Raw genomic sequence first — 22616 nt, forward strand, 5'->3', positions numbered from 1 at the left:
GGGGGGAGGGCAAATGCCCCTCCTTGCCCCTTTCCCTCTCTTGCGGACGCCCATGCCGTTATCTCGTTATTTACTTAAACTGTATTTACTCTAAATCTTCAATGATCACTATTACCACTCCGAGCACTATCATCGCACACAATCGCGGCGGGCCCATCGATAATCTCGACTGAATATTCCAATTATACTCGCACAGGGCCGACACTCTCTCGCGCCACGATAATGCAATCCACATGTAATTAGGAAGATCCGCAAATCCATCATCTACTACGAGGATCGAGGGGCTATTTGCAGTTTGCGGTGCGCTAATAATAACTTTCGGGCCGAGCAATCGGGCCGGGTGGTGCATACGGTGCTTCGTAAATTAGCGAAACAGAGACTAGCGATAGGAGGCGAGAGAAAGAGAGAACGAGAGAGAGAGAGAGCGAGAGAGGGGGGGGGAGGGGAGGAGAGAGAGAAAAGCGTTCATTGCTAGGTCCTAGGACAAACCCTCGAAGGGCCAGGACAAGAGAGAAAGAGCGGCGTCGCGAGCGGGGAGAGGGGGGGGGAGAAGAGAGAGAGACAGAGAGACAAGGGGCCCTTGTAATCGGGTTGTCGAAACGGGCTCCGTGCGCCTCGTCGAAACTCAGGGTGAAGAGACCCCCATGGTGCTGGTGCTGGTTTCCTACTGCATAGCTGAGGGTTGAAATCGATACCGTTTCCAGGGTAACCAGTACGGCTACGGTGCCCGACACACGGGCGAAGGCACACGGGCCAAGGCTACCTACTCATGCATTTTCATGTGCCTGCCGAAAAAGGCCAAAGACAAGAGAGTTGTTGGCGCTCGCTTGATGTCGATCCGCTCGCGCGAGTGAGCGGGAGAGGGGGAGGGGGAGGGGGCGAGTTCGCGCGAGTCGGGTGACGAGGATTCTCTGATCCTGGCGGAAATTTCAAAAGAATTCAATTTTCCAGAAGCGTGGCTCTCTTCACGCTTATCTGAACTTTCTGTAAAAAAAATGTGATTTGGATGTATACATCTATTAATTTAATTTTGAATATTATAATCACATTCTTTTCTACCTCTCTCTTTCTCTCTCACTTGTCTTATGCTCTTTCACACTGCGGAATTGACTGCCGACGTTTATAACGAAGTACGGTAAAACAAAAAATTGCTTTCTTTTCAGTTAGTTTTTTTTTTTCGTTTGAAATCTGTGAACTCGTTCCGCTGTGAATTTTTGAGCCAAATATTGAAGCCTATAACTTCGGTGTGTTCAGATTTATTTTTCGATTATGTACAGGTGAAAAAAGAATATACCTCACAGATTCTGTCACTTTTTTATTGCCAGGGTTAAAACAAGAAACTATTTCCATGTGTTTGTAGCATGTGATATCTAAATTGATCTTCACACACACTTGACTTTTATATTCTATAATGATTTAATCCTGCACTTTTGTAATTTTTTATAAGACGTTCTTGCTTATGTTAGATTTGCGATCTCTTGCTTACGATTGAAATGTATTAGTAAAATTGCATATCTTAATTCACATTAAGTTATGTAGTATTTAGATTTTAGAAGATATTAATTTGCTTACACGTTACTCATTACGTTATTTTTGATAGTTTACGCTGTTTACAGATACGGTGAAGAAATAAAGAAGGAATATAACCGCGTGAAAACTTGTCTCATATAGAAGATTAAGATTTAATTTTAAATTTAACAATATATATATTATAATATATTATATATTATTATATATTATATTATTATAATATATATAATAATATAGTATATGTATATATATATGTATACATATATTAAATCTATGTTCCTTCATTATATTTTTACATTTTTTCTCTTTATCTTCAAGTTAATGAGAGATATCTATTAATCAAGTGACTTATTATATAAATAAATAAGGTTTTAGTCCTGTAATTAAAATGAGGAAGATATTGGGCAGATGGTGAGCAACAGAAGAAACAAGCATATAATATTCCTTTACATCGCTCGCGATGGGGCCCTCGTTATCTGGGGCGGATCCGTATGGCACCTGCTCCATTTGTCCGCGTTGGAAGATATCGCGGATTGTTCGCCGCGTTTTATCGCAAGGACGGCCCTGGCGGTGTTATCACTGAAAAATGGCCGCGCTGTTGCGAGGAGGAGAACGGACCACCCGGTTCGGAACTTAATGCGTTACTTTGCGCGCGCGGCAGCGGTGACGGTGGCGGCGACGACCCTTTCTACTCTTGTTTCGCTATACCTTTTCCGCTTTCATCACGAAGTTCGGCCCCTTCAAGAAACCGCAATTTCGAAACACCGCGGTCTTTGAAGACTCGCGGCCGTCTTCACGACTCGATAATTATCGTCGAGGGAACGGTATTGGGGCACGTCCTCTCTCTTCCTCTCTCTTTCTCTCCAGCATACTTTCCATTAGCGTGAGATATTATACGGAAAAAGAGAGAGAGAGAGGGGAGGAGAGGAAAAAAAAGCAGAAAATAAAAACCGTGCCACAATTCGTGAGCTCGTAATTGATTCTGAAACGCGCGGGATTCCCCGCGGCCGCGTTAGCGTATTATTTCAGCGTCGCATATCGCAACGCAGCTCCGCGAATGCGATACATCGAATGGCAAAATTACTATTTCGACGCGCGGAGCCAATTACCGTAACCAACGATGTGTTGTAACGATTGCATGTAGTTACGCACGAGGGGATCGACTACAAACATCGTTTTTTTCGGTTACAACCGCTGTAAACAACGTTATGTTTATTTAACCGCGTTTTGCAAAAAAAATTTAGGAGATAGGTGATCGCGGTCGAGTAATTGTCAGCTATTCGCACAAATGTGATGGTCGTTTAATTAATGACCGTTCGTAAGTCGCGGGGAATATAAAAACAATATAAATGCATAATATAACAAAGGAGAATATATGAAAAAAGCCATAAAAAAGGGAATTAAAAATTTACACTTTAAATCCAACCGCTGGATTATCATACGCAATTTTTCGAGCAGACGTGTATTTCTGTACGAATGTCATTTTTAACTTGTAAAGCAAGAATTGTGAAAATAAATCCGAGCTTACAATGTTGTACATTTAAAAAATTATTCTTTGGCGGATTGCACTTTTCGTTAACGCTCAAAGTTGACTGACCGTAATGTTAAATTATATTTTAATATAAATTAGCGGGGAGAAAGAGAGAGAGAGGAAGAGAGAGAGAGAGAGAACGCCACGCGCTATTGTAATGCGCCATTTCCGAGCACTGCTTTATAGGGATTTGTGTTTCGTGTTGCAGCGGAAATCTAAATAAAATAATTCTAATTGGCGATAAACTATCGCTCTTTCTGGAATATTGTAATATGCCAGATTGTACTATACTGTATACAGTTATTCTATACAATAACCGCAATAACAATAAACGCATTTGATAACTGGAATAGATTCCAAATGCGCGGCAGAATTTATAATTCGCCCATTCTCTTTGCTGTTCCCCTTGGCACAGAATTAAATATTTCGATAACTAAAGCCGCGAGGTAGTATAATATTTAACAAACATAAAATTCGAAAGAACCGAAATGTTTTAATCAATTCTGGTCTCCCGCGGCTCAAAATTTGGAAGCTGACGTATCCTGCAGTAATCGGTTTTAACTCGGATGAACCGTTAACGCGCAGCATTTTTACGAAGAGGAAATCTCTTCCTGTTACGGGGGAGGAGGGGTGGAGGAAATTCCGTTAAGGTATCTGGTTGATAACAAACGCGAGCGGCGTGCAAGGAGCGTGAATTTAAGGAGATGTGACGGGAATCGAGGACTTTTCGCCGTCGTCTCGGAGGAAACGACTTCCGTCTCGACGCGGCGCGGGTCGCCGCCGCTGCACGTCGAACAAAACATTCCCTCTACTAAAGGGAGTATCTCCTGCGAGAAGCTCGCAAGTCGCGCACACGTGATCCCTCGGTGTCTCGGCGGAGGTATATTTGCACGGGTGCCTCGTCGTCGCTCCTTTACTCCCCTCGGAGTGGTGCTCCATATAGAGCGGTAACATGATTTCTTTGTTACCTCTTATTGCCGTCGCGACTGCAGCGGCTGCCGGGAGAGTCCGTATCTACAGGTTGTTGATTTTGTCATGGATGCAGACATTTCAACTTCTGCTCCACTGCAGCAGCCTCCCACCCTTCCTTCCCGCGGCTCCCTGTCTCCCCTTTGTCTTCGTCATCCATTTCCGTCCGTTCTGTTCCTCCCTCGTCGTTCCCCTTCCCGCTGAATCGTCTCGATTTCTTGCATATAGGTAGGTACAAGGAGAAGATCAATTCACTGCAGCGGACTCTCACTTCTTCATCGACTGCCATTGGCCGGGATCGGTTCTTCCGACATCCTCCGGCATAGGGGACGGAAAGCTTCTTTAATTGGCAAAAGGAGTCGCGTCTCTCATTTTTACGATCTCGGGATAAATCTCGATTCGCGCACTACTCAGTTCTCAAATTACACTGGAATCGCAGAACGTTGCCTTTTTTGTCGGGAATGCAAATGAAACATGCGGCGCGTTAATCAAGGTAGGCCAAACCATGGTTTTTTTTTAAATAAAAACGATTAGTATTTATACAATTTTATAATAAAGTCCTACGATTAATCATGAAAGAGTTCTCTCGTTTAGAATTAGAAATAAATTTAAATAATGCGTGTATACGTTGTTTATATACCGAAATAAATATACAAATACCGCGGGTTATTAAAATGTTACTAGATGCAATGACCACTTTGTTAAATATATTTTGTCAAACCAATGCTTTTATTAATTCCCATAAAGTTTGAAAAGTGGCGTGGCGCAGGCACAACAATGTTATTTCGGGAATCGCTCCAATTACGCAGGAAACAAAGTTGGTAATAATTCTATTTGGAAATATTTCGCCGGGGTATATATGCGGACCTATACGAAATTCGGAGATTTCTGTAATTCAGACAATAACGCTTTGCGGTCCCTTACGCCTCCGTAATTTAGAACCACAAATAAATAACTCATTTAAACGCATGCATCGCATCGCGCTACTTGAACGTCGAATAATTTAACGATAAACGGGACATCAGTAATGAATGTCAAAGTCCAAACAAATCAAAGATCTCGAACGTATACGAATCGGGAAATTGTATATTAAAATTTACGTTTAATCCCAACGCGAGCTGGGATTCAACGTCAATTTCCAATATCAATTTTCAATGTTTTCACAATATTATAGTAGAAAAATATGAAACCATATACAGAAGTATAATCTGGAAAAATAATTCTATTGGAATAAAGGAGAAAGAATGGGATTGAAGAATAAAATTGTATAATTAATACTTATACAAAATTTCCCATCTATCGTATAATATATCCTATTATCTTCTCGCGAAATCGAATTCTTCGATTAAGGGACATTGGCGTTTATTAGTTTTATTGAAAAAACGATAACGACTATGGCAAGCTGACTATCGCAATTAAGCATCATCCGATTGCTAGAAATATACGGAATCGCATTGTATTACATAATATTATCGATATCTCTACAGCGCAAGAGTTTTTCAATAATTAAAATAATATCTGTCATATTTACCTACGATTTGTTCTCTTGTTGTACATTTTACGAGTATGTTTTTTTAAAGATTTTTCTATCCCGGAATAACAGACGCACTTCTTCTCGTCGAGAATCGAGCGAATCGGACAAACTGTCGATCGTACATCTGTTAAAGAAGATATAAAAGAGAGAAATTAAAATTAAAATTAAGCGCATACATTTGTCACGAGGCGTGTTTATTTAGCCGCAACATCGAGCATACCGGTTAGGCATTGACCGAGTTAATTGAAATCCTCGCGGCGGTCCGCGCGTTAATTGCCTAATCGAATCGCGAAAGTCGCGCGGCCCCGGCGAAGCGTGAGCCGCGTCGCGTCGCGCCGCGTTTGAACCCGCGGCGTTCCCGCCACATTATCGACTGGCCGCGGCGCGCATGTGAATGCGCCGGCGAGCGGGCGGCCGCGCAGCGATTGGTCGGCGGGGTGGCGGACGGCGGCGTTAACACCGGCCGACGCGCGCCGCCATCTTGCTTCGCGAGCGAGGCGAGCGAGCGAGCGACCCACCCAGCGGCGGCGGACAGCAGTAGTACGCTGCGCTCTCGGTGGTATCGCGACACGGGTGTATCGCGCCGCGCCGCAGATCTCGGGACCGCGCATATATAAGTATCATATATACGGACGAGTAAACGACGAGTCGATTGCCGTACCGTGCCGTTTCGCTCGTCGGCACACGACGAAAGTTGCGTGCTACGCACGTCGGCGCTCATCGCGTCCGCGGGCAGAGAGGCGGAAGGGAGTTCGGGGCGAAGGAGAGAGAGAGAAGGATCCTACCGCGAGAGAATTCGCCAGGTACCTTCGGAGCGGACACACTCGAACGTGAATCGTGGGATCGTAAGTGGGCCGGGAAGAGGAAGAAGAGGATGAAGGGGATGCTGGCGCTGGCCGCGCTACTCGGCGTCCTGTCGGTCTGCCGGGTACAGGTAAGAATCCCATATCACATTCCTCCGTGTTCCTCTCGGAGCACATCTCACACTCTCTGTCTCTCTCTCTCTCTCTCTCATTTTTTCTTTTTTTCTCGCGTTCATTTTCGTTCTCGTACTTTTCCTCACCGGCACAAGCGGTGGAGTTGGAGTCGCGAACGGACGTATATCCGCGGCGACAGCGAGCTCGCTTCCTCGTCGAGCTCACGCGACGCTTTCACCCTTGAGAGCCAGGGAAATGTCAGGCGCAGCAAGGCGCCTCCGACCGCGCGCGATCGATGTATGTAGTGTGCCGCGAACTCCGCTTTTCCCTTCGCTCCGAAAATCAACGTGCCGACGTACTCCGCACTCCGCCGCCGCGCGATCCCGGCCCGCTCTGCCATGGCGGCTGTCAAACGGCCCCCGATCAATGACCGTGATGCCGATCGGCACATAGCACCTGCTCTTAAATTCCGGTCCCTGTTTCGCGAAATTTACGAAGATCACGTAACACGCATAAAAAATCCTTACTCCGTACGGTCTTTTTAATTGTGTCAGAGGACTTGACATAAAGAAATTATCGATGCAATATTTATTTGGTACATTATTATGATTTACTTGGTATTTCACTTCATTCATTTTACGGGAAGCGTAATCCTTGCGAATATCGTAAAACGCATTTTTAAGAATGTCCGAGTTTAGAAAAAGTCCGGTTTCGATATAACATCGGAAAATAAAATCGATTGCACTCAACGAGAGCGGGACTCTGTATTATAAAGTCGCAAATAGCGTGAAAGAAGGGCTAACGTGATCGTTTCGAGGCGCAATTGTATATCGAGCCAATATTTATAGCGGCTGTAACGTCGGGGAGCGCGATATAAAACGCGAGGCAAAACGCGGTTTCACGTTTTCGCAGTTTGACTCGAACCGCATATTTTCCGCCTAGTGCCGCAAGTCTCATGGGTTCTCTTCTGAAACTCCGGGGCTCCGATGGCGCAAAGAGGCACACACGCGACGCTGGACGTTCATCGTCCATGGAAATTTTAACACGCCCGTGCCCTCCGCGCGCGCGTGTATATGTGTGTATGTGTGCGTGCATGCATGTGCGTATGTGTGTGCGCGTGTAGGCATTCGGTGTGGGTGGTGAGAGACCGTGGGCCGTGTAAAGAAGCGACTCGAAGTCCTCGATATACCGATCGATTTGACTCTCTCTCTCCGTGCTGCACGTCTCTTTTATCATTATTTTAGAACGATTCATTCGAGGCTGAAAGACAGAAATTGCTGCGCGAGCTTCTACCATGGATATAAAAACACGTTTCAGTCATACATTTTTCATAGTGATATTGCGATTCGCAAAAATTGAATATTACAAAAAATAGACAGAGACAGACAGAGATAGATAGATAGATAAGAGAGAGAGAGAGAGAGAGAGAGGGGGGGGGGAGGGAAGAGAAAGGGAGAGACGCTGTAAATGCCAGATCTCATTAAAGAGTCGTGATTTGTTTTTGCTTTTTGTTGTATACTTGGCTTGTTACGTGAAAGCGACACGCTGCAGTAGAGAATTAATTGACGCTTCTTTCTGTAAATGCAGTTAAAGGCTGCGAGGAGGATATTTGTAATTGAATTATAGCCTCGCCGCATTTTTTTGCCGCAGCCGCACGTCAAGGATATTTTTCTTTCGCGTTTCGCGCCGATCTCATTCTGAAAATCAGGAGCGATTCACTCATCGATTCACCGGCGCGCGATTTAATTCGTTTTTCTTTCCGATCTGTGCGCAATTCCCTCCCGTTGCGACCGACCGGCCGTAACCGCGCATCTCTATTAATATCGTCCCATTACCCTCGGTAATAATTAACAGTGCCCCGTGTAACAATAATGTAGTTTTGAAAGCGACCACTTCTGTGTAACGCGCGATAAAACATCGCTACGAACGGCATTAATATAACAAACCATTTGCGTAATCGCGACCGTATCGCCTGGGTCCCACCGAAATCGATCCCTTATAATTCGAAAATGATCTACACCCACGGACGCGGTCGTCGGACCATTACGTTCAGCGGGTTCGCGCGGGGGGGTGGGGGGTGAGGCGTTAATTGCGCATCTAGCATAATGAAACCGCGATTCGATACGCGGGAGAAGCGCTTTTTAACTACAACGCGCAACATTCGTCGTCCGACCGCATGTATAGCCCGACCTCTAATGCCGGTGACCATCTCGCGATTAACTCAACTTGCGGCAAAAATTTACAGTTAATCCGCGTGTGTAATTTCGTGCTTCGCGCACGTCGTCGCTACGTGACGTATAACTCAAATTCACGTTGGTCGCACCGTAAATTAACAGGGGCGTTTCACAGAGACGGTATGAATTATACTCCCATGGAAGTTTGGGGCATGTCGCGCGATATAGAATTCAATGTGGGGCGTTTCAATAACGGTGATAATATAATAATAGTTAATGAATTAATAATAGCGCGATATTGGCACGCGTGAATTTTTCTAAATCATAACGCGTCCGCGGGCCGTGTATTAATTTAATGAGAGATCTCCGATAGCAATGCAAATAATACTAACTGAGGTAACGTGAAAATTTAGGCTTCGCGTGTTGCACCGTAAATTAACGGAGTCGGTTTCCATAACTGGAAATTAATTCGCGCTCACGGAAATTTGGGGGGGTTTGTCATGCCGTATATAATTCGGACGTGGGCGTTCTGATGACGGCATTAGCGATATTAACTCACGAAAATTTAGGATCGCGGCTTTGTCATTCGAGGCGTATCTTCCGCGTGCAATAAATAATCCGCTCGCGTACACGCGGGGGGAAGGGGGAGGGGGTCGATACTATCGACTTCCTTTATTTAATCACGAGTAAAATCCATTCTCTCGGTTTTATTACTCCAGCTGTGCGTACCGGGCGACGGTTAATTTTTCCGATACTCCAACGCTGCTGCGTCGCCATTTAAATCTGCTCCGGCCATTTAAAAGCGTCATTTAAATCAGTCACGAGGCAAAAGTGATCGTCATCGCATTAATATCTCGCATATGCCTGGTGGTGGTGTCACGCCCGTTTCACGCACGCGGCCATGCGTGCATCCAACTTGTTATATTGACGCATATATGGCGTATCGCTGTAAACAGGCCTTTTTGTCGAGGAAAAAAAGAGGAATTCATTTAAAAGCATTCGATAGCGATGCGAGATTTTCAATCGCTTTCGCTATCGGAAACATCTGCTATTTGATATTCTCTATTTCCGCGCCTCGTTGCACGGTTTTTTTTTTATACAGACGCACGATTATAATCTTTGAAAAATTGCGAGAGATTGCCGTGGAGCTCTCTTTCATTAAATTACCGGCATTTAATGCGGTGAATTTAGATTGTTTCATTTTATTGCGCAAAGTATCCGAAAATTGCTTGGACGAATATTTTCGTGAGGCAATTTATAATTGATGTAGAATAAACGTTTTCTTAATGAAAATATCCTGAAAATTTTAAAGTTTTTCATAACTTCGATGTGCACTTTCTTGAAAGAGAACAAAAATTATTTTAAGCTGGGTACATGTGGCGACGAAAAATTCTGTAACGCTAAGTTATTAGCGCGGATCACGGGTGGGAATTACGTTGCGGTTGGTTACAGTGTGTGTGTGTGTGTGTGTGTGTGCCAGATGACTTATGTCATGTCATGTAAAAGAGGTTTTTCAAGCAAGTGCATAACAGCGGACGAACCGCGCGTGTCGTATATGATTAGCATTTTAGTATCATCTTCTAGTAATTTTGGAGTAACCGTGCGAAAAAAAAGATTCAATTTTATATTACGAAGGCGACTTCATAAGATGGAAATTACAAAGAATGATATTAATTTTTCTTATTCCTTATGTAACGTAGACTCGCCGTTATTGACTGACTATTCAACAATCATTTAATTTTTATTGAAAAAAATGTAAATAATGTATTTTCAATTGAAATATTTTTTAATAATACATATAGTGTGAGGTTTTATACAATTTATTCTAATTGTTGAATAAATTGATTAAAACATCGCACTATATGTATTATTAAAAAACATTTCGATTGAAAATACATTATTTACATTTTTTTTTCAATAAAAATTAAATGACTGTTGAATAGTCAGTCAATAACAGCGAGTTTGCGTTAGGAATAAGGAATAAGAAAAATTAATATCATCCTTTGTAATTTCCATCTTATGAAGTCTTCATATATGTATATATGTGTGTATGTATGTATGTATATATTACGATTTCTCTGATTCTATTTGAATTTGTATTATTGTGTGAAACACAGAAATTCGTGAATTTCAATTAAATTATTAAATTATTATATATCGACTATCGTATATTATTATCAGGTAATTTTTCCTTTCTGCGGTTGATATCGTTATTGTAATTCACCTTTATTACATATTTTGTTTTGTGTGATATAATTTACGTTTTTCAAAGCAAGTTTCTCCGTTTCCTTTACGCGCGCACAAATTATCGCGATATCCAATTTGCTCAGTATATTAATGGCGTAACATAACAGGATGCGTGCAAAAGCGTCGCAACGATTAATTTACATATATAATTCTATGTTAGAATTCAATTTAATATTGCACTTGAATTCATCCATTCTAAATCTATTCTCGCAACGTTTAGCGTCTAATTGCATGTGTAATTCTACCTTACAAAGCTGCGCTGTGTGTCAAAAGAGGAATGTCGGAAGCATCGTCTCTTTGACTTGAATTAGAGAGATGGTAAAACCTCAGATTACTCTCAAGATGATTATTTGCATGAAAACGAGGCTGTGCAAAATATCGCAAAACTATACACTTTAAATATGAAATGCAAAAAAGTCTGAGAGAGAGAAAGTTCTAAAAAATATATATTTATCAGACAATGCAAAAGAATTCTCTTAACTGGGCGCAATATAAAATGCGCGTGTTAAAAAAAGCTTGACCTAGTGTATAAAATATAAGACAATATTTTTAAAAACTAAATAAAGTTGATATAAATATATCGTACGGTATTTAAATTCTTATTAGCAGATTATTATTTTGCGATAAGATAAATAACTTTATGAGAGAGACATCTTTTTTATTTGATTATTTAAAGATCTCGTTTTTATCGGTTATTCTCAAATATTAACCGGAAATTGATTGTTGATATTAATATAACATCAAACAAATATATAACTAATGTGTTATGCAATTAATGCATCACAAAATTGCCTCGATTTATGATACGCGTATTTGAGATACTGGTACGAACAGTTTATTACACGGAAAAATCAGTCTCTCGAAAACGAAAACAACTGGATAATATAGAGTGCAGCAGTCCGTATTTTAGTTTCTCCGCACTTTGCAGCGAGAGTAAACGAAAGCAAGTCGTCTGCTTTTATTAGAATCGAGTCAACAAAACAATCTAACCCAGGAAGATTAAACGTGAATATATTTATATAATTGTGCAATTATATAGAATTACGTGTGTATTACGTGAACGTTATGGTTTTCTGGAACTCGGGGGTAATAATGACTGTCACGTTTGCCACGATTAATTACTTTCGAAACGATTTTAATTGAGGCCGTCGTATTATCTCGGCTGCCCACGGGCTGTAGTACAAAGCGATACAATATTAATTTAGTATTTTTTAAAGGTTAAGAGATTAAAAATAGAATTGACTTTTATTGAAATAATATTAAAAAATCTTGGCCGCTAAATGCCGCAAATAGAAATCTAGAGAGAAATGGGGAGAGAGAAGTTGATTTTCTAAATTGTATTTTATGTACTTAGGAAAAGACACAAAAAAGAGCGTTTACATTTATTCCACATCGTATAAACGTTAGATTTTTTCACAAACGCGTTTGATTTTTAGTACCACGGGCTTTGTATGCGTACGGAGCTTTTTCAAGGAAAAATTATATCTTACGAATATGTCAACCACCGCGTTCTTTTTTTCCATTTCAAGCGGAATTAACATATAAATGATTACGAGCGCGTGGAATTAAGGGAAAACCGGCGAAGGATAAAATTTACCGAAAATATCCGCGAGCATGTGCTTTTCAAAGCGACCTCGCAACCGCTTTTGACAGCTTTTCGCTTGCACGCTGTACGGAGGACAGGAGGAAAAAAAAAACAATGTGAACTCCAAACGCCGGGACAAAAATCCGCGTAAATCGTAAATACGACTAAACGCGTGCTTTCTATCGACAAGCGGAAACGAGATATGAGATGTACGGATGATGAATTTTGTATACACGAAAAATATGCATTTAATCTGTCTACAATGCTACGTCGCGTGATAGATAAAGTACGTACGCATGTAGCACTCGCGGCATTGATCCGTGGATCGGGTCTTCTCGCTCCGAGTTATTTCCAGGAGAGAACTGTCGGGTTCATTTTCACTTTTAATTTTCATCGCGAATGTGACATAAAAAGTCAATATTTTTGGTCCAAAAAAAGCGAATCTTTCTCCATAAGAGAAACGACGCGACGGTACGGTCAATTTCGACTTTTAATTATTTATGCATATTTATGGATATTTCTTTTTATTGAATACGTATTATAATATATTCTCTTGCAAAATATATATATTTTAAATTAATGTTACGGAAAAAAAGCGAGGTGCACGAGACATTAGAGAAAATTATGAGATTCTATGTAGATAAGAAGACGCCGTGGTACTTTTTATGTAAAATATGTGTAAAAGAGGAAGTCCGGGGTTACAGAGTCAAACTTCATCAAGCCACTTTACTTGTTCCCATGTAATTTTTCTACTCTCAGCTCAGAAGGAACGAGGTACTACTCACGCCGCATTCGCGTGATTCATTCTACACACGTGTAATTTATTTCGACTCGGTGCTTTCTGCGCGGCGCGTAATTTATTCCGACATACAATTTCATACCGAAGCTGGAAATTACCTATACCGTCGGCGGCATGCGAAAGCTTTAATTTCGGGGGAGACGGTTTTTTCATTGAACTCTTACGGTATGTATCGACAAACGCAAAAAAATCGGCGATCGTAATGAAAGTAATGAGGAACTGATACACCAAACAAGAGGAATCGAGCGCTGATTGCACCGTAATTTATTCATCGGCGCAGTGATTGCGCCAGCGATTTATTAATTATTTGAGGTGCGTCACGCGCGCCATGGCATTACGTGATTTGTACTGTCGCACACGCTCTCTCGTTAATTGTGCGCGAATCTAATGGCGACGCAAAATCGGCGCGACGACGAGAAACTGCCCGAAACCGGGCGAAAAATTCACCCACACGATCGTTCGGCCGGTGAAAGCAGAGTGAAAACGATAATTGCTTAGTCCCTAGCAATCTCTATCCCGAGATTCAATATCCGCAGCCTAAGGTATCGTCGTGATATATGAAGATTGAAAGTAGATCCACCGAAAAATTTAGAGCACACATTATTAAGTGAATACTGTGTAGTTCGAGAGAAGAGAGAATAGTAGAATAGAATAAAATACATTGCAGCCGCACGAATAAATATAATAAATATTCTCTTTCAATAATTGATGATAAATCAAGCTAGAAATTATACAGGTAAAGAAAAATAGGTGATAGAGAATTAAATTTCGATAACGAATACTGATAAACTAACGATAAGTAGAGTTATAAGTAGAGTTATCTGTTATTAAAATTCTTTGAAATTCGTATCAAGTATGTGCCGATAATATGTAAATAGATACTGTAATTTATTACGGGTTCCACAATTTATCGAAATCGAACTTCAAAATATCGACAAAAATTAAAGTAGAATTATACTGTTATTAAAATTCCTTTAAATTTGCATCAAGCTGACGGTGAAATATACTGAATTTATTGTGAATTCTATAACCAAAGTCGGAAGTAGCCCCTTCAAAATCTTGAGCTTGAGTTTTAGAGAGATTCTTTCGAAAGTATTATAATAGATATCACAAAAACAGTGTCTTGTTAAAATGTATGAGAATGGCCGTCGGCGTGTATCAGCATTCGATTAATAAATATGTGCTTGTCGCGCGCTCGATCTTTTTATTGCGACTGTTCCTGCGGTCTATACGGTACGGGGCGGGATATACGGTTTCACCATCTGCCATCGACGATTTAAATTTCAAAGCTTCACCCGTGCTGCCCCACATTATTCAAGCTGGCGCGGCGCGAGAAAGCACTGAACTATACTCGCAATCGCGGACGTAATCCGCGACGCAAACGTTTACGGGCCTTCGCACATCCATAGGTGTAGCGATGTAATTTCTGCGCGTTGCAGCCAAAGGGAGACCACCAAAGGGAGAGACGGCAAATCCGCGTTAAGCGTGCCGCAACGAGTTCTTGAAATCAGCTGAAATAGCTTTTAATGCGTTTTCTTTGAACGAACCTCTTGCGCGTGCAACCGTGATTAATCGGGCCAGATTACGGGGCGGGCGGGGAGGGGAGCAGAGAAACGCATTTTGCAGTCAGAAAGAATTATTTATGGAATCGCTACGAGCGACGCGTCGTTAAACGAGAGGTCTCGCTTTTATAACGTACCTTGCAAAAGCCGGCGCGAGCATTCTGACCGAACGCGAAATTGACGTTGCACAGATATTTACGAGGGCTGAGAAGCTTTTCTTCGCTGATTCCGACATTTTCTTTATGGCGAATATAATGTATCTCGCTGTAGACGTTTATGCGAAATGGTTTTTACGCGAGAGAGAATTAAACAAACTTCATTGATTATCGACGGATATATGCGTTATGCGCTAACAAGAAACAGATTGCGGTAACTTCGCGGATGTATGCGCATGGAATTTATGAACGTGCATTCTTTACTTTGCACTTTATCGAAAATTGATATATTATACGACAGAGGTTATTACGACATCGTCGGAAAATATTTTCAAAACAGATTCTTCGACAAGCGTATTGTGTCAACGCTAATAAATGCACTCGATTTTTCTCCAAAATATTGATAGGATTTATTTTAAATTAAACTGAATCTAAGAACGATTTTGAAGGTGGCTGGTTTGATAGAAAAACGAAAATAAAATCGGGGGGGCGTCAGGAATGATACTGAAAAGAAGACTTCCGAGAACGTGCGAGAAGTTCACGTTTCCGAAGTTCGCGGAAGAGATGCAAAGTACGTGATTCGCAAATGCGAAAGATGCAAAGGAATGAATCGAGGCGCAGCGAAAGGATAATGTATATATAGAGTCGTAACGTCATTCGGCGATGATAAATACGATTGGATCGCGGCTAATCCACGATATTCGCGCGCGACTTCGCTGAAATTTCCAAAAGGACAGAGATACCTGCAGTGCCCTCGATCCCGGCGTGCTTGAAGTCTACAACATTTGAAGTAGATTTCAAGGTTCATCCACGCGCGCCGCGTAACGCGTCGACTGGGCGTGCATCGTCGTTATCTGCTCGACGAAGTTTGCTTAATCCCCTTAACGTTTCTCGTCCAGAGAGACCGTCGTCCTGTCGGCTTAAAGCTACCATTCGCGCGGCCTCAGGTTGCGACTCGTTGCGCAGCCCAGGTTAGCTGTCGCCGGCTAATTCTTTAAGGCCATTAACGAAGCTGCGTTAATAAATCGCAGGAACGGTCGCGCAACGGTCGGGCGAGCCAATTCTGTAAGTAGAAACGACGGCGTATCATTTATTTAAAAGAGCCGAATCGATATCCTCACCCCGAGAGACGGGCACGGATTGATCAAACCCCGAGACGTGGAAGCCAATTTGGTCCTTTCATTTGTCGCGAAGCGTGGAGTCTCGACGGTTCTCGAAAAAGATCTGCCTTGAAGCAGACGAAATAAATTTTGAGAGAGATTTTCTTTTTTATTTTCGTTTATATATAGTTTTACTTTTATGAAATGAATTTTAAAACGACCCTTTTTATTCTCGTTTATATGTTTTTATTGCTACGTTAACTTTTTTTCATATTATTCTTATTTTATTTCTTTGAATCTTACTTTTTTTTATATTATTCTTATTTTATTTCTTTGAATCTTACTTTTTTTTATATTATTCTTATTTTATTTCTTTGATACTTATTTTATCTCATTCTATTTCTTTGAAGAGACATAAATAACTATTTCGTAATTTATTGATGTTACAGCTCATGTCTTACTACTGTATTGAGAAAGTCAATAATTTAACTCTCTCTCTCTCTCTCTCTCTCTCTCTCTCTCTCTCTCATTGAGAGCCATCGACTTCAACTTGTCGATCGTTTCAGATTGACCCAATTATAATTTAACGGATTCGATCTTCTGGCGCGTCTTGAAAAACTAATAGCGTGTTTGAATAATTTTTTAATATGTTTTCTCTTTTGATTTAATTTTGTTTAAATCAGGCCAGTACGAGTTTGTCTTCGATCGAACCGACAGATGTGGGCTGATTATGCTCTTATATCTTTTGTAGACTATTAGAATAATTAAACATTAGTTAATAAAAATTGCATAGAAATGGAACGCTATATGTGCGGTGATACTTAAACGATATTCTCAATATCCAATTGCATTTTGACTTGAGTTACAATTTTAATTTTGTTTGAATAATTTATGTTATCACGTCATTATTCTTTCAATCTGATTTTACTCGAAAATGAAAAGTTCTGTTGTATGCTAATTTCGTTAAACTGCACGAAGAGTACATAATTTATTCATGAAACTAAATACACCACGCTGTTGTATAATTACTTTCACCTCCTTTCTGCTCCGTGTGTTTTCTGTACTTTTCTCCCTCTATATATACGCCTACTTTCTACCTTCGGTATTACCGTTCCTGCACTATCTTTCTTCTTACTGCCTTCTGCATCTCCGTTCCTCCTTTGTTACCATCACCTCTCTATTTACCGTGTTTTTCTTTTTGTGAGAAACCGCATTTTTATGGCTTCCGCCTTTTGTACACTCTTGTTTCTCTTTCTCTCAGCGCCTTTCTACTTTTGGTGCTTATTCCGAAAGGGTCTGTATAGCATGTAATGTTGCGTGTGTCGGAAGCTCCTTAAGTCCTCGTCTGCGGTCCGAGATTCGCCGTAAATGCATTAAACAAATCCTCTTAAATACAGTGTATCTTACATAAAACGCGTAAGCAGCTGGTACGCGATGTCGCGACCATTGTGTTCGCCGAAGGAACACCTCACGTGCAGAGAGAGTCATTCATTGAAACGTAAAGCGCGCGCGCGTTAATCCCACCACTAATGTCGTAAAGAAATATCGCTATTGTTTGCATTGCGGACAACACAATGCTTCGGTTTTAAACAATCGATTAGATTTAGGATATGGGACTCGCCCGAAGATTACCTATCGGCCGTGCAGCACGATGTTTCGTGTATTTTTTTTTTCGTCTGCCCGCGCGCATACGCTTGAGAGCGTTGGAAGCGTTTCCCAGCACGCCTCTCGTCGGCATTCCTCTCTTTTCACCTTTTCCGTTAAAGGTCGAACGAGAAAGAAAATTGCGAACTTCCTTCCGGCATGCAGTCGGCAATGTCGGCATGTCGCGGGTTCAAAGTCGCGAGAGAGGAACGGAACTGACAATGTGATACACTATTGTCTTCCTTTTTCGCATCGCATTATTACGCCACGGAGACAATGTCGCTGTAATTATCGCATACCACCGCCGTTGTAACTCATTGTAAGATGTTATACCGACGTCGATACGGCGAATTGTGTCTTCAGGGAGGAAGATGTCATCGAGTATTTAGATCAAGAATGCATCGTCCTGCTATCACGATTAGACACGATTCGAAGCTCTTCGAAGCGTTTACGTTACATGAAATCTTCAGAGTTACCGTGAATATCGATCACGAGTTACCGTGGATTCGCCGAATACTCGTTCTATCGGTCCAATTGAATATTATCATGTTTCTAGCTATTGTTATGAAAAATTTATGAGTTCGAATAAAATAATTTCTGTGGGCGCCGACTCGAACTCGCGATAGCAACCTTTTCTTGAGTAAATGTCCAGTCCTATTTTTCAATTATTTGCAGTTCAGTGCCGCAACCAGCAACAGCTATAGCTCCTCTCAACGCACGAAACGTGCACACTATATTTGCTATGATCGATGAATAACTAGAGCAAAACAGAGCATGTGCCACAACAGAGAGAGATTACGATCGACTGTATGTTTCCGTAGTTCGTCGATATATGTATGCAGCAAATACGTGCATAATCTTTACGTTGCGTATTATATGTTTCAAAGTATAACTGTAAGAAATTTCGCGTGCATCAAACTTGCACGGAGTAACTAAAAATGAAGAGATTTAAAAGTTCTTATATTATCGCGCAAATCGATTTTGCTCGTAACAAGAAGCTCTCTATCCTTTCGGGCCGTTTTGCGTTCTTTCATTTGTGTATCATTTACTATGGTAGCGATATGGTAAAAGACGAGTATTACACTGAGAAAAAAAATTTGTTGAAAAACGCAAAATTTGTTTCATTTTACCAAAATATTTAGTCCGATACGTTCAACTAAACGTTATTACGAGACACAAAATAATTTGTTGCTATTATAAACAAAATCCTATTTTTTAACTAAACTATTTTGTTTCAACAAAAATTATTTATCGTATTTAACTCAACTGTTTGATTAAAAATACACATTATTTATTATCCCCATCAGCATCGTTTAGTCAGTTTGATACTTGGAATTTGAGCAAATATATTATGTACTTCATGAATAACTAAATAGTATGCAAACACAAAGAAATACCATTAGTATTTCGAACAAAATAATTTAATTGAGTTAGTTTAGTTAATTCTTGATAAAAAAATTTTGATGGTTGACATGAATGAACTATACCCTTCTTTGTGCTAAAGAATTGTTGAATCAATCATTGGATCAAACAACTACACAAATTGAGTTCGTGCAATCAGTTTTTTTCTCAATGTAGTGTCGGTCCACAATAAGGACTTTAATCTTTAAACCACCACGCCCAAAAAAATCACACTAACCACAATGTCGGTCTGACAGACCGCTATTATGCTCCCGCTAATTTTATACGTTAATTATAATAAAACTGAATGTTTCCTGAATACTTGGGGAAAAAGAAAACTATGTTTTAATGTGAGGGTTAACAAAAAAATCTTGTATACAATAGAAATAAAATATATTTAAATGGTGACAAATAAGAAAATTAACAAGTAACGTTTCAATAGCGGTCTGTGAGACCGATATAGGGGTTTAAAGGTTAAACCTTACACCGTAAGATATTGACCAATTACAATCGATTATTCTCCTCATATTCGACTACGATTGGTCTATTTTTTACTGCTTAGGGCTTAAAATCTTTATTAGTCCCGAAACACAATAGATGTAATAAAGATTGCCTTAAGTCGTAAGAAATTGACCAATCATAATCCATTATTCTCTTCAAATTCAATGGCGATTGGTTCATTTCTTACGGCTTAAGGCTTACAACGCTTATTGTGTTTCGGGACTTGTGGACCGACACTTAGTACTGCTATCGAAAGATGCTATTCGATTCTAAGGAAACCAGGAGCTGGTATAAAATCTGCTCGCGAAACGCAAATATAAGTATCGGCGCGACGCAGAAGTGCAAGCGGAGGCGTGGTTTGCACGCAGTTGCAACACACACACCGTCTGCAGATCTGTGTCACGATCTTCTAACTCGCATCTTTCTCGGAACAATGGTCGTCGCGATTCTTCGAGGTAGGGCAGGTTTGTCGTCGGTGCCAACTTTTATAACGTCCGTTACGTCATGGGGAAAACGCGCGCGCGGCAACGCCTGTTAACACGTCATGGGAGTCATAGATGATCGGCACCTACGCCTTCGACTCCGTCAGCAGCGTCGTGTAAACGTGAATATACGCCGTAATAATAGTATCATTGAACCTCCCTCCGGGATGCACAGATTGCATTAGACAACGCAGTACCTATACACCTCAAAGGTATTCCGAGGATTTGCGTTTTGAGGATGCGTAATAGAGAATATATATAGAATTGTCCTTATTTATATTATTTTCTCAAGCATTCAAGTTACGCAGTCAATTCTTGATTTGATTGTCGCGACTTTTGTACGTTTTATTTAATTTTTTCACTTGCTTTTTAGCATTTTTGTATATATTTTTTTGACTTTTATGACATTTTGTGCGGAGATGCATGTTTCAGAGATTTTATCTTTATTTTGCTACATATTCATATTCGCAAGCGATTTGTTTGCTTTTAGAGGATTCCGCGATATAACACATTCCGCGTAACTCGAAAAGTATATTCTGTTCTTTTATACAACATACATATATGCGTCGCAAATATACAACTTGATTCATGTTTAAATTTTTAAAAGTTAGATACATTTTTCTGAAAAAACATTTTCAGAAAAAAAATAGAAAAAAGAGATTAATTATTAAGAGATCCGATAAACAAATTCTGCAATAAACGTAATTCATATTTCGTTTTTTTTTTACTTTCTCTTTTTGTTAACACAGCGTATAGGATAAATGAGTGCGGATTCGTGCTGTGAATAATTGAACTATATTTGATCCCGACATATATTTTCCGAGGAATATACGTTATTATCACAGTCATTCTTCGTGAACAGAACGCTTTGTTAGCTCGGCAGAGTAAACGTTTTAATCCTCCGGTAGCAGCGTGATTTGCACTGACTGATAAGTACCGATATTATAAACTCTTTTTTTTTTGCATCGCGTTTTCACACTTTTCACTACATAAATCTGTTATCTGAACAGCGGTGAACGAGGGTTTATTCTTTCTTTCTTTCTTTCTTATATTTGAACGGTGTTTAAAAGAAAAGGGCGTTCTGTGAGACTACCGGCTACCGTAGGGTTAATAACCGCGGCGATTACCGGTCGCGGAAATCGCGAAGTGCACGCGGTGCTGCCACGACGAGGTCAAACACCTCGCCGTCGCCGTGGCGTATTATTCGTCCGAAGTGGGTCGCCCGTTTCTTCGTTCTTTCTTCTTATTTTCCTTTTTTTTCCCCCTGGTCGCCGTGGAAAAATTGAAGCCCGAGATAGGGATCCCCGTGTCGCGGGCCGCGAAGGAATGACGACGGTGAGGAAAGCCGCGCGCGCGAGCAGGCGGAAAAGGCTGCCGCATCGTACGTTTTCTCTAACGGTTAAAAAATAGACGGCCGTCCTTTGACGTCAAGCTTATGTCGTGAGCGGGGATTCGTCCCGTGCGCGGGATTCGGCCCTGTCTCTCGTGACACACGGGTATATCGCTATTAGATTATTGCCGCTCCGCCTGCATTATTTACGCGGACCCGCGCGCAAATCCTCGATTCTCAACGGTAACCGTAGCAGTGGCTCCTGAAAAATGTATTCACGTCTCGACTTCAAAGTGAACTGAAATCCCGAGTCTTTCCTGGTATACAACGCGACCCGTTATAGAAGCGACACGTCTAAACGTCTCTGTTGAATTTGGAAATGGAGAAAGATAGAGAGAGGCGAACGTGATTTAAAGAACGACATTTCTACGAAACTATTTGGAATTGCGTTAAGAACCTTTTTATAGAACTGTGTATGTGTATTCTCATTTAATTTAATTACAAAATTAATTAATATTAGTCGGAGTTTGCAACGGTACATCAATATATAATATATAACGTCATGTGATGTTTATAATTTACAAGAGATAAATATATACATAGAAAAAACAGTTACTGTTATAGTAAGTATATCTAAAAATTTAATTAGATCTGAAAATAATTTTGTTGGACTATCAAAATAATTATACAGGACGCTTGAGAGCTGGTTACTAAAACAGTCAAAACTTTTTGCAACATCGCTCATCATGCTTGAGTTTCCTACGTAATTATTTTGATAGCCCAACATAATTATTTTCAGATCTGTATCTACTTAAATTTTTAGATACATCAACAAAATCGTTCGTTCTGTATTTAAATATAATAATAAACTTATTCAACATGGATCTCTGTTATTTTCGAAACTAAATTAACCGCACCGGACAGCTTCCAGGAAAAGTAAATGAAATCCTACTGCAAACTCTCTAAATCTGAATCAGTGCATAGTCACTGAATATCAATAATTATTCATTGAATCATCAGTCCCAAATATCAATGAAGTAATTGGAAATTCAACTTTATAGACTCTCGAAAATTACAAATAAATAATTGAATGATCGCTGTAATCATATTGACAAATCAATGGACTTCGCTATTCTCGCTAATTGTACAACGGAT

General features: G+C 40.6%; 1 protein-coding gene across 3 annotated transcripts in view; it reads left to right on the forward strand.

The window, feature by feature from the left end:
* Positions 1–6064: 6064 nt before the first annotated feature.
* The window catches only part of LOC105452411 (beta-amyloid-like protein), a 49572-nt gene continuing 33020 nt past the window's right edge, over positions 6065–22616 (forward strand). For all 3 annotated transcript variants that reach the window (XM_011693471.1, XM_011693473.1, XM_011693472.1), the window contains exon 1: positions 6065–6498. In XM_011693471.1, the coding sequence (XP_011691773.1) occupies positions 6439–6498 (60 nt within the window). In that variant the 5' untranslated portion in view covers positions 6065–6438. The remainder of the gene's footprint in view (positions 6499–22616) is intronic.

The sequence above is a fragment of the Wasmannia auropunctata genome, unplaced genomic scaffold (assembly GCF_000956235.1).
Source record: "Wasmannia auropunctata unplaced genomic scaffold, wasmannia.A_1.0 LD336032.1, whole genome shotgun sequence".
Taxonomy (NCBI): Eukaryota; Metazoa; Arthropoda; class Insecta; order Hymenoptera; family Formicidae; genus Wasmannia; species Wasmannia auropunctata.